Source organism: Aptenodytes patagonicus, chromosome 8 (assembly GCF_965638725.1).
Source record: "Aptenodytes patagonicus chromosome 8, bAptPat1.pri.cur, whole genome shotgun sequence".
NCBI classification, from domain to species: domain Eukaryota; kingdom Metazoa; phylum Chordata; class Aves; order Sphenisciformes; family Spheniscidae; genus Aptenodytes; species Aptenodytes patagonicus.
Window position 1 is genome coordinate 10,503,338 of NC_134956.1, and position 13,133 is coordinate 10,516,470.

At 34.7% G+C, this 13,133-nt stretch overlaps 1 protein-coding gene across 7 annotated transcripts in view; it reads right to left on the reverse strand.

The window, feature by feature from the left end:
* Positions 1-361: 361 nt before the first annotated feature.
* Positions 362-13,133, reverse strand: part of ARHGEF3 (Rho guanine nucleotide exchange factor 3) — a 142,091-nt gene continuing 129,319 nt past the window's right edge. For 6 of the 7 annotated variants that reach the window (XM_076346300.1, XM_076346299.1, XM_076346298.1 and 3 more), the window contains 7 exons: positions 11,856-11,918; positions 11,428-11,524; positions 11,250-11,326; positions 9,471-9,728; positions 6,387-6,557; positions 3,640-3,826; positions 362-2,686 (listed from right to left, as the gene is read on the reverse strand). In XM_076346300.1, the coding sequence (XP_076202415.1) occupies positions 2,340-2,686; positions 3,640-3,826; positions 6,387-6,557; positions 9,471-9,728; positions 11,250-11,326; positions 11,428-11,524; positions 11,856-11,918 (1,200 nt within the window). In that variant the 3' untranslated portion in view covers positions 362-2,339. The remainder of the gene's footprint in view (positions 2,687-3,639; positions 3,827-6,386; positions 6,558-9,470; positions 9,729-11,249; positions 11,327-11,427; positions 11,525-11,855; positions 11,919-13,133) is intronic. The other variant, XM_076346305.1, reaches the window with a different exon arrangement.

Below are 13,133 nucleotides of genomic sequence, written 5' to 3' on the forward strand. Positions count from 1 at the left end.
GGTGGCTTTTTACCTGCCCCAAAATTCATCATCTCAATGTTTTGGAATAATACATATTTAGTAGAGATGTGACCCACAAGGAATCAGAAGAGAGAAACTGATGGCAGGATATTCATTTTTTGTTCCACCTACTTACTACATTGATTATATAATACAAAACTTTGGGGAATGTGCTGAATTGAGTGCAGTGACTTGTTTCTTGGTTACTATTTTGTATCTAGCAAATTAGACCCAAACATGTAACACTTCCAGGAGAACCAAAATGTAAGTGTTGGTCACCTATGTTAAGACTCACTGTGTGCACCGTTGAAATCTTTTTGTGGTCTTCTTGCACAAACAACGAAACCAAATAAAAATCAAAATGGTTTAATGTAATTTATTTGAAATGCTTCCAGAAAAGTTTAAGGCTACTATTAAAAAAAAAAGTCAATACACACATTCATTCTTTCTTCTCTATCTGATCACTTTACATGCTTTTCGCTCTTTTTAAACATTTTGCTGAACAGGTTTTATGAAAATGGTTCATCATCTAATATACTTTCCTATGCCTTTTTTTCTGCAAATTTTTCCTTTCTATCATCTTCACTGGCATACTCATTCAGCTCTAAAAATGAAGCAGTTGAAATAAATTACAAAGTCTGAAACACAAAAGAAAATTGACTTTTTTTTAAAAACTATAAATACAGAAATAATGTTCTATAGGGTAAAAATGACGTTTTTTTAAAAAATAAAAATACCTTGTTTTATATTGTTTATCGTCTTGTCACTGATTTCTGAAATGTGCATGAGCACATATATGTAAGATACTTGACACTGTTTTCTGTAAACTTGTAGAACACAAGAAAAATATTTTTGGCAATAACTTAGTTTTTCTACTTTTGTTGGTACGAGTACTTTGCACAGGTTATCTTGTGTAATATCAAGGATCATTTAAATTTATTAATATATCATTTTCATAGCTTGCCATACAGCACTGCCATTATTTCTTCTACTAAGAAATAAAATATTACCCAGGGAGATTCCTGAAACGTAACACGATGTTGAACTGAGTGTTTTAGACTGCATTTAAGTGACTCATCTGCTCCTCATCTTAATGAGTAGATTAAATCGGCCACCAGAAAACACAGTAACATTTCCAATTACAGCATGAGATTAAATGCAACAAAAACTTTTAAAACAAAATTTGAGAAAAATATAAAGGATGTAATACATCCTAAAGGAAAAGCAATTCCATTTTTGTTTAAACTTTCTCTACATAATCCCGTAGGGTATTTGTAGAGCACCATTTATATAAAATTGTCACTTAGTTTAAAAACCAACTATATGTAATCGTAAACAGCCATTTACAGAAAATTAAATGTTTTAACATCAGTTTAGTGGTGTTTAAAACCAACAGGGGAGGTCAGTGGAGTGCAAAATGCTGAAGAGGGCCTATTCACAAGCATAAACTTTTTTCCATTCTTACCCTGTTTGGGATAAAATATATATACATATATATAAAAACATATATATATAAAAATATATATATATGAATATATATATGGCACTGAAAGCAAACTACCAGCCTATTTACAAATACCCAGTATTCTCAGCATTTCATTTAATTCAGTGCTGGCTGTAGAGGTTTGGTTGGGTTTGGGTTTTTTGGTTGGGTTTTTTTTCAGTTGATTATGTCTAGCATTACATGTTTTGATAAATAAACCATAGCACTATGCTGACCACTTTAACTGACCAGATTTCATTAAGTTTGGTTGCTGGATCTTAGGACAGTGCTTCATTTTGAAAAATTAATCCCTAAAGAGTCACTAGTTACATGGCCCATTGTTTATAGTTCTTGTTAATACTGCAAGAGTTCAGATTGGTTATTGCAAGATGTTTTTCTTTTTTTCCAAGAAACTATGTTTTCCTTCCATGCCTTTATGAAAACTTACGGTCTCGATATCCATCCTGAAACTCCATATTAAGTCCACATCTTCAGCTGCCCCGTTAAAGGGCAAATAAAGTACTTTAAAATGAAAAGATTCTTTATGTAATGCACATATAAACAGTAGTTTAGAGATTCTGTTTACAGCAGGACACTGAGAATAACTGGTCAAGTACCTCTTTCATCCATCTTAGATGTTTATGGAATATAATCACAGGACATGAGCTGCAAGAGATTCCAGCTTATACAGATCGGCAGTTACAGTACTACACTCATAGGTACGAATACAAGAAGGACTGCATTGACATTGTCACAAAAAATATTTTAAAAGTGCTTCTCCAAATGGTTCCATGTATGGAATGCAAATACTGTACAGGTAAGAGACAGATTTTCTTCCATGAACTGTAAGTTTTTGTCAAACATTGGTTTCTATTTGCTTTTCATTTTCACAAGAGTTTGTCTGTTCCATACGTTCACAGTCGATGCTGATCTCACTGGTGTCCATACTACAGTCTGACTCACAGTCTGATTGGTCCATTTGCTCAAGCGTGGTTTCTCCCTGGAGTACTTTGCTTCCATTTGGTGACAAAAGAAAATGTGCTTCCGAGTTCAGCACGCCAGCTTTGCCTGCACACGTAACTTTTTCTTTGGCCTGGCGGATACAGTTAAGCCACTGTTGTTTGTTGAAGGAGTCATTGGCTTGGAGTGAGTGAGTCTGGCTTTGAGATCCATTTTTGAAGCTGACTCTAAAGAAGTTTTTGACTGAAAGAAACAATACATGTCAAAACACTGAATGTTTTGGCTGAATGGATTTTATAATCAAAGAGTGTATTTAAGTAACAGAATCTGCAAAATCTTTGACTTAAGGTGTTTTTCTGCCAATACCATGTCAGACCAGAGAGGAGTCTGGTTATCTCCTTGTTTTGTGGGGCAAGAACACAGAACACCACAAGCACTTCTAATAATTTCTTATTGCTGGGTTAAACAATTTTGTTCTGCCATGCATGAGCTACTGATAAAGCTTTAAGTGAATGAGCAGGATTAAGGCTTCTCCCAAACTTCCACACCTCTCCTCCTACTTCTCTGCAAAGCAGATTTCCAGAACCTTCACTGAATACTGTGCCTTGTGTCAGCTGGAGATTGCCTCATCTCTACCATTCACTTCACTAATAAAGCGAATACATACAAAAAACTCTCAAAGTTTTCACAGAGATTCAAAGGACCCTTGTAATATAAACAAGCATCTTTATAATATGCTTAATTAGAAGGACATTAACTCTTACCTCTTGACATTAACATGAATAGCTGTAGCCTTAACACTGAGCACTACATTAATTATCTGTCAGCTGAAAGACTTAATTACAGAATAGCAATCAGTCTCCATAATACAAGGAAAGTCATAACAGCTAAAGCTTAAGATTTCAAAATTCACTGGCATATGATTTTGTGGTTTTGCCACTACATTCTACATATTATCCCCTTCTCAATTCAGTACAGAAGCAGGTATGTGGAGAAATCCCATTATCAATATAAAGAACTTTGAAAAACAATCTAAAAGAACCAAGTTACAACATAATAAACCAGTTTGAAATAGAAATCAAGATGTTGGATATAGATAATGTGAATTTTAGAGAAAACATTCTGATGTCTCATTGGCAGGTGTCTTAAGGTTATAATGATCCTATATGAGCAAATAAAAAAAGGTGTAGTCATACTTCTCTCATTGTTGCTGAATGCACCACGTATGGATCCACCCAATCGCACCTCTCCATCTTGCAAGTCTTCTAGCACAAGCTCCCTCACCGGAATTGGCTGCCGATACAGCTGGTAGCAGAGCTGTTCATTATGGGTGATAGCTCGAGTAATCACCAACACTTCTTCAAAGAGAAAGACGTGCAGTTTCTGTTAAAAGTTAATAAAGCATTATTCCTTTTTTAGAACATCATTAAACTAAATTTATTTAAACTCTAGTATGTTATAACCTTGTGTTTTCAACAGTTAAAATAAGGATTCCTCTCTTCCCACTATTTAAAAGTCTTATGGTGCAATGGCATATAAGTACGTAAACACAACAATTTAAAAACTTCTAAAATTATTTTTCCTGTCCTCTCCTCAGTTTCTTACATCATGATCCTAATTAATCTTTTAGTGTTGAGGCCTTGAAATGTGCATGACATTTCAAAGCTCTCTCTATAGCAGCATGCTTACACGCATTCTTCTTTCTGACACCCACTTTAACTTTTCTCTACTGCCTGCGTTACTAAGAAACAGGCAATCTTATTCATCCAAATACTTTCAATGAACAATTATGAGCAATCTGTTTACAATTCACATGCTGCTCACAATCAGCTTCACCACAGCTCTTAGAAGCTCAGAAAATTACTTTTGCTCCTAGGTGGCACAAGTCACCTGTTACCATCTTTAAATTATGTTCCTCCTCACATTTTGCAATCTCCAGTGGCTTCCAATAATAAACAAACTGAAATTTTAAATTCATTTCACTTGATATCATGCATTGAAATTATTTTTTTTTCACTGCCAAAATTTTCTTCCCAATCACGAGTAACTGTTCTTTCCTTCTAAAGTTGACCTGACTCTAAATCTAAATAGACACACTATTTGCAGTTTTAACACAAGACAGATCTTCAGATCCATTTAGCTCACTGTTCCATCTTCCAGTAGCTCATGTTTTCAGAAAACTATAATGAAAGAGGTAATTATAGCAGAAACCTTTCCCAATATGCCTTGGCAGTCTTCTGATACTGAAAAAGTCCATCTTCATTCTATTTTTCCACAACAGATACCTCATTTTATATCCATGAATAGTCCAATTTTCTTCCACTTGCGCCTCTCTAAGTCTTTGCAGGACACATGCCTAAACTTTTTGTTTGTTCCTTATTCCGCAGTGCTGTCATCTTTTATATTAACAGGGACTCTATGCAGAGTCTGGTAAAGAATCTATCCATTATGTGTTTCAGTTTATATGTTCGACAAATGGCTACCTTCTCATATGAAGAAATATGAAAGAAAGCAAAAATGTGTGAGATTAAACATTTGAGGTATATACAGGTATGGATGTTTGCTTATTAAGTAGGGCTGGGTTTTCTTTTGTTTTTTTAATATTCTAAATGTGCAACAAAAATACCTTGCTTATTTTGAAACTCAGTTTTCAAACTATCATCCACAAAGTGTTGCAGGTTCTTCATGATGTAAAGCTTTAGTTATGGCTGATTTTAGTGGAAGTCATATGAAACTCCTTTCAGTGGTGAGATCTCTTATTTGCTGCAAAAGCTAATACTCTGTAATAGCAGGTGTGAAAAGGAGACCGATAACATTAAGATATAAATGATCTGTTTTTCACCCCAGATCAAAGAAATGCACAAACATAAAAATATCCCACACTGTCAATTGTATTCAAGGAATACCTCAGTGTGGAAACCTCCCAAAAATCCTGGGGAATTTTAAATACTGTTCATAAATTGAGAAGAATTAATTATATACTTATTGTTATGCTACCAAAGGCAGGCAGGGGTAGTGTGGATGGAATAAATAAAGTTCACCAGAAAGATGAAAATTGCCAGTTTCTTCCTGCTAGTTTGCTATACATTAACTGCCTGCCTGATCTTTATCAGGGGAACCAGAAAACAGCATCCATTTCATCACGCCATCTCAGCTGTATGGTAAAACATGATCATGAACATGCTACATATAAGTGCTCCCAATGATGAAAAATACATTTAGAGTCCTGCTTACTTTGTTTGTTGGGTTTTTTAATAAAACTTTCATAAGTTCAGTTAATGAGAAAAAGATCTTTTTTCATTGTTTTTCCATTCAAAATTTCATGTTATTTCTATTTAACCTTGGGGGGGAGTATCTAAGAATGACTGGTTTCTCTTCTATTAATATCTCTGCTAATCTGCATGTTTGTTTTTTTTAGAAACAGAAAGCTCAGCTTATGACACTTACCAATAGTGCAGACTCCTGGAGACTGGAATTCGCAGTACCAGATACCAAATTTCTCTGGTCAATAAATTAACTTTGACTTCAACAAATGATCAAATAAAACATTCTTAATAACCACAGCCTTTGACAGATTTAAAATTTGTTACTGTATTTTGTGTGTCATTATAGACATTACTATCATGTCTCTGAGACCAGAAATATGTTTCTTACTTGCTTTTTTTTCCTGCAAGTTTTACTGAAATTTATCAGATTTACAACTTAGCCAGGATATTGTTAGGTCCCCTTAAGAGACAGAGACACACATAAGCTTATTATCTCCATATACAGATACTTGACTGCTAACAAAAAAGATGAGTGTTATATGTAATAGTAAATATTTATCAACTTCCTATATGAGAGAGGGCAATGTTTCTGTATATATACTCACAGCTCTTTTAGCTGTCATACAAAATGAAAATATATTTAAAAGCTTTTTATGAAAAAAATATTTATTCCTTACCACTCCCCTGTTGTTCTTCAGTTCACCATGACAACATACAACACGTGAATTATCAATCAATGAATCCCTTTGGCCTTCTTCAAGATAAATAAGTCTTTCTTTGTAATACTGGCATTCAGATTCACCAGTCTTTATGTTGATTTCGGCCACTACGCCCTGAATTATATTTATCTACAGAAAAACAATGAAAACACATGAACTTTAATTAGACGGTCCAATATTCAGAGCTATCTCCTAAGAATTTGAACTGTCGCTACAAGAAAATACATTTTAATTTACATTATATTTTTCATGAATTTTTTGCAGACCGGTATAAAAGTATTAATATTAGCAACAGAATTAAGCAGACTACAGTGTACAAAGACACTTTTTACATTGTTTCTAACAATGGCTTAAAAATCTGGTATTTATCTCTTTATAGCAAACCTAAATAGGCAAAATTAAGATAAATAGAAGTAAGAAATATAATCAGAGATGTATTTTTGTCAGCTGAAATGTGCCAATAAATGACACAGGACAAATAATCTGCCTTAAAAATATTTATTTAAAATAGATTATAATTCTCTGAAAACTGCTGCATTGTATCAGAGAACAAGAAACAGAAGAACTATCAAGATCCTTATCCTGCAAAATATGCAAGTAGCCCAAAACACTAAATTCTCAACTTTTGTTCATTATGAAAGTTACCCTCTGGAAATAAGGTAAATTAATTTTATTTTACAATTCCACTACTTGCGTATACCTACAATTTTACAATTAAAAGTAATAATTATCTTGCCTTTTTAATTTAAAAGACATTAAAAAGAAAGTTTTGCCTTTTCTATAAAAATATGCTCCCTATCTTGAACTTCCTTATACTATGCAGCCTTTAAGGACCTTGAGATCAATTTATCCGAAATGTAAAATAAGGCTCCTTAATTGGGCATGTGGATGTGAAGTTCTGTTGATTTTAGTCAACTCTAATAGTGACATGCTTAGACCAATCAAATTCATCTGTTAAATAACTGGAGGTGCAGCAGGGGAATGGGTTGAGACATACATGCCCAAAGAGATAATTCAACAATCTACTGATCCCAGGAGATTTATCAGGGATCAGCTTGGCCCAATGTGCTTATAGCACATTGCCAGACAGGAAGACAAATGTACTTCCATAAGCCTAAAACGGTGTTAAGAGCCAACCACATAGAGTAATTTCTGTTTCTTCATTTAACTTGGCAAATACACAATTTATGAAATACATCACTTCAAAGATAAACAATGTTCTGCTGAAGCAGAATACCACAAAGCTATATAAGCCTATTGAAATATCAAGAAAAAAAATCCTAATTATATTTTATTAAACAATTACCAAATACAAGTACTGGAAGAAAGCATTTAAAATATTTTTTAAAAGATATTACCAGACATTATGTAGAAAAGTAAACCTTAGAAATACACAGAAGAATTCTTTGAGATATTTATGATTTTTGGTTTGAGTTTGAAAGAATATACACAAGGGGAAAATGTACCTTATAGATTACACCTAAATGCGAGTATCCAAGCTTTGAATTTAAACCACAGTTGTCCAATTTTACAACAGAGAAGTTGAACTGGGCAAGGGATTTGGGGAAGGAATAGCAGAACAGTAGTGGTCAGGTACATGTATTTTGAAACATGCACTTTCCAAAAAAAGCAGGGCTGTCATTTTTCAGCCAAGAAATACTAAAATGTACAAAATATTTAAGTCTAGGCAAATCATTAGTTTTGTCCTCAAAATATTAATGAAATTTACTTATATTTAAATACTATTCAAAAGCAGTAGGATACTAATGATATTTATTTATTCATTCATTTAGAAGTGTGTTTCAAACAAATCCACTACAGTAAACTCATGTACTCCCAGATACACATTTGCATGTATGCACATATTATGGGATTTTAATACATACATATACACACACACATATATATGGGAAAGAACAGAAACCTTAGAAACCTTTCAAAATATCTGAATCAGGTCCCTTTATTAATAAGAAGTTTTACAGCCTCGGATTTTGTGCTGGTTTTGGCTGGGATAGAGTTAATTTTCTTCATAGCAGCTCGTATGGGACTGTGTTCTGGATTTGTGCTGGAAACAGTGTTGATAACACAGGGATGTTTCAGTTACTGCTGAGCAGTGCTGACACAGAGTCAAGGCCTTTTCTGCTCCTCACCCCACCCCACCAGCGAGCAGGCTGGGGGTGCACAAGAAGCTGGGGGGGGGACACAGCCGGGACAGCTGACCCCAACTGACCCAAGGGATATCCCACACCATAGGACGTCATGCTCAGCAATAAAAGCTGGAGGAAGAAGGAGGAAGGGGGGGACGTTTGGAGCGATGGCGTTGGTCTTCCCACGTAACTGTTACGTGTGATGGAACCCTGCTTTCCTGGGGATGGCTGAACACCTGCCTGCTGATGGGAAGCAGCGAATGAATTCCTTGTTTTGCTTTGCTTGTGTGCGCAGCTTTTCCTCTACCTGTTAAACTATTATCTCAACCCATGAATTTGCTCACTTTTACTCTTCTGATTCTCTCCCCCATCTGGCTGCAGGGGGAGAGAGTGAGCAGCTGGGTGGTGCTTAGTTGCTAGCTGGGGTTAAACCACGACAGATTTATCCCTCTGGTTTTACTTCAGAAAGTGCAATGCTATTCTAAATAAAAAACGGAATGAAGGCAAATTTCAGCAACATTCCCACAGATGATAATTAATCTAGATTCAGAGGTTATGTAAGGTCTCAAGCCAGGGAATAAAACCTGAAAAGAAATGTCCACATTACCCAACTTAGATTAGAATGGAAAATGACACTGAAAGGTAAATACAAAATGAACAAGGATCAGACAAGAGCTGTGGAAAACACCTCCCATCCCCCCCTTTTTTTTTTAGGATCACTTTGCTACTGAAATAGGATTTAATTGGGGGAACAGGGCTAGATATTTCATGTATTAGTTTCAGCTGTTTGTGTAAGTATTAACATTCCCAAATTTTATGTAGCATCCCTTAATTCATTAATAAGCTAAAAGTGCTATAATCTCCTAAAAAAACCCCAACTGCAACAGTAACTCACAGCTTCTTCAAGGTGCTGCTGATCTGGATGATCATTTGGTGTGTGTCTCAAAATCTCTCTGAGTAGTAATGGGTATTTAACCAAACGGCTTCTTGGGATGTCAAGGAAATTCCAAAGGTCCAGTTTGCGACTAAAAGGAGACTCTAAGCAGCGCTGTAGGAAATCTTGCACTCTGTGATCTTGTTTCTTGTGATCCAGTAAAGCTTTGGCTGCTACTTGATTGCTGCAGTAGCTATCATAGGAGTTCAGGCATGGAAGCTGAGGAAAGGAATAAATTATTCTGCAGCTGAAACAAAGCAGTTTGCTATATAGAAAGTTTCAAGTGATTCAGAATGTCAGAACTCATGCTGAGAATCTTTTTTCTGGAGGTTTATCCACAATTTATTGATGATACCATTTCCAACAAAGATAAGGTTTACAAGGGTCCTCTGACCACCTTGTTCATCGTTTAAATAATTTAGAAGCACTAGCTCATCTCTCGGTTCCTAGAGATCTCCAATATTATTCCAAAGCATTAAAAATACCCATAAGTTAAGACTGAGCACTACTTAATGCAAACAATAGTTGAACATAGAAGTCTGATTTTAATTGTGAATGGAAACAAAAGCCTAGGAGTGAGTACTCCCAGACCTGGCCTTTTTTAGATAAGCAAACTTCCATAGTCAAACTTCTATATCGCCCTCAAGAACCTTGACCAAACTAAGATGACAGAACCGTGCCTGAAATCTGAAAAAAACTAGCTTGTATGTTGATTAGAACAATATATCCATTTACAAAAACTGCTATATTAACACACAATTATATGTAAACTCTTCAACAAAGGAAATTAGATTCAGACATATTTGGACCAAGAGGAGTTCACTGGTGTTCAAACACACCAGAAAATAAATCTATTTAAAATTACTTTATGCAAAGAAAAACAGAGATAATTTTTGACACTTACAAGCTTATCATTACCTATTTGCATTATGTACTAGTAGTAATCATGTTTCTCATGTTTACAATAGGCTACTGTCTCACACAGAGCTGCTAAATATGTTATTACCTAATCCCTTAAAAGTTTCAAGCACTTTTTTTCCTGCTCAATTTCAGTACTTACATATACTTACAAGTAACCTTTTCATATATCTAAATCCTTTTAAAAATAGCTCTTTTTTAATATAATGAGCAATTTTATCAACAAAACTAACAAAAGCTATTTTCAGTGTTAATGTTGTTGGATACTAGTGAAAGTGAACTTACCAACTTTTTCTTTTGTGGGGCAGCAATAGCATCTCTCATGTATCCCCATCTGCCTTATTTAACAAACTTTTAGAAAATTATTATCTTTGACAGCACTAACAACTGCCTGTTACCTTGACTGGAACAGACTGACATTCAAAAATAACTGCAGGGTGCCATTACACAATGTGACTGTTCAAGCTTCATTTCCCTAGGAAACCAGAATACAAATGGGGGCACATTCTTAAATGATCTACATCAGACAAACTCTAGTCTGACTCTTGATTTTTATTTGAAGCATATTAAATACTGCTTGTCTCCTGAATAGCAAGAGCTTTAAAAATTACATCCTAGTCTAAATCTTTTCATGGAAAATCCCTGAAAGGAGAAAACATTCCATTATGTCTCTCAATAGTTGCCTTACCTTTTAAAAATGCTTTGAGAATATATTTTTTGACATGTTATGCTAGATATGGAAAGGCAATTGTCTGATAAATGTAAAAACTATGCTGCAGCTCCAAACTAAAGCCCCAAGATTGATTAAAAACTCTGCCTTACCCAACCCACAAGGATATGGCCAACATGTTCTGTTGATCCATCAGGTTTCCTGACTTCTTGAAGTCGCCTAAGAAGATCTGATCATGATTTAAAAAAAAAGAGAAGCTTCACTTAATGAACCAGATGACTATAAATCTATGTGCTATAGTAACGCAGACAAAAACTATTTGAGTTTTACCTTCGTGTAGAGGAATTAGAGAGTCCAACGTTCCAAAAATTTGGTTCAACTCTTGCTCTGTCATTATAGAAAGTTTAAGCATTGGGTCATGATAAGCCTGAAAAGAAAAAAGGAAGCTCTGTAATTAATATATAATTGGTAGTTGAAAAATTAGTGATAGCATTTGAAGCTCCCTATAAGTAAAAACAGACCAATTGCTGAGAGTATTTTAAAGTTTCATAAGCATATCTTAAGCTATCCATTTCATATGTTAAAAAAATTAAAGCAGCACATTTAGTTGTTTCAGAAAGAATGGGAAAATAGAAATATGTTTTTTTTCCGCTCTTACTGTCTTAGCAATTATAAAAAGCAAGGATTATTTTAAAAGTGATATGAACCAATGAATACTGCTTGTTGTGTTTTGTTTTGTTTTTTTTTTTAAAACAGACCTTTTTTGCTAACTTCAGGTCTTCTATCAAGTCTTCTTCTCCCTGGGAAAGTTCAAAGATAGCCTGTAAAAAGAGACACAAACATTATAAAATATCTTTCTTTAAGCTGTTCTCAACTTGTTGAGTTGATGTTATATTCTGAACAGTTGTCTTAATACCACGTAGAAGAATTTGTCTGGTAAGTCTAATAGCAGAAATAAAATAAGGCTTTATTCCATAGCTACAGAATCATGTGCAGTATTTTTAAAAACACAGCTGTATCAGATTGCTCATAAAAAGCTTATTTGAAATACCCACGGAATTGATTTTTTTTTTTTTTTTTTCAAATGGATGTGTTTCCAGATGGGGGAGCTATCTTCAGTGTGATATTTTGACTCAACTATATCTTAACCGTTTATACAACTTTTGCATAGGAGTTTGTTGCGTTCCATTTTTTACACATGCAGTGGCAAAAGTTCTAGGTGGTCTAGGAAGTTAAAGACAGACCTTCTTTAAAACATTTCTTTAGTAGTGAGCACTTTTATTTTGGTACCGGTTCATTTTTTTTTGTTATGAAGGCAGAGCTCTACTTAACTGTCTGCTGATATTAGTTACTTCTCTTGAAGCAGATTTGAGACTTTAAAACTGACAGATTAAAAATAACCACCACCCTAATACACTGGCTTATCAAAATACCATTGTATCTACTTATTGTGTGATTTGATTCTAAACTAGGGTACAGTAAAAGTTAACATCATTTTGGTCAGTTAGAATTACTAACTTTACAGTCAAGGCTTTCAACCTGCATAAATCATGGAAGCACATCCTCAGCTAGTGCAGATTCTCCTAGCTTTATAATATGCATACGTGGAAGGCTTGCCATAGTATGAGTTAACTGACAGTGCATGCCTGGAAGTGGTTCAGATATTCTGTTGAGGCATGCAGTATAAGAACCAATATAAAGCAGAACCCTCATGCAAAACTTCCTGGAATACAGCTCATTTATTTGGGCTCTATGAAGGGTCCTGGCTTCTGTCCCAAGACAGTAATGACTGGTACGCTATGCAAACAGTTTCTACAGTTTATTTTTCAATATGCTGCCTTTGAAGTTCTCAAATTAAAAAGTTATTTCCAATGAATTCTTGCACAATGTTAAAATCTGCACAAGAACTGCTTGGTATTACTGTTATTTGATTTATGACTCAGTCCCTGAAGTATTCTCAGAGATATTGTTACAAACTTTGTTGATACTGCTAGAAATTTCTGTAGAAAAGATTCTTGATTCCACAGGAGCTCTGT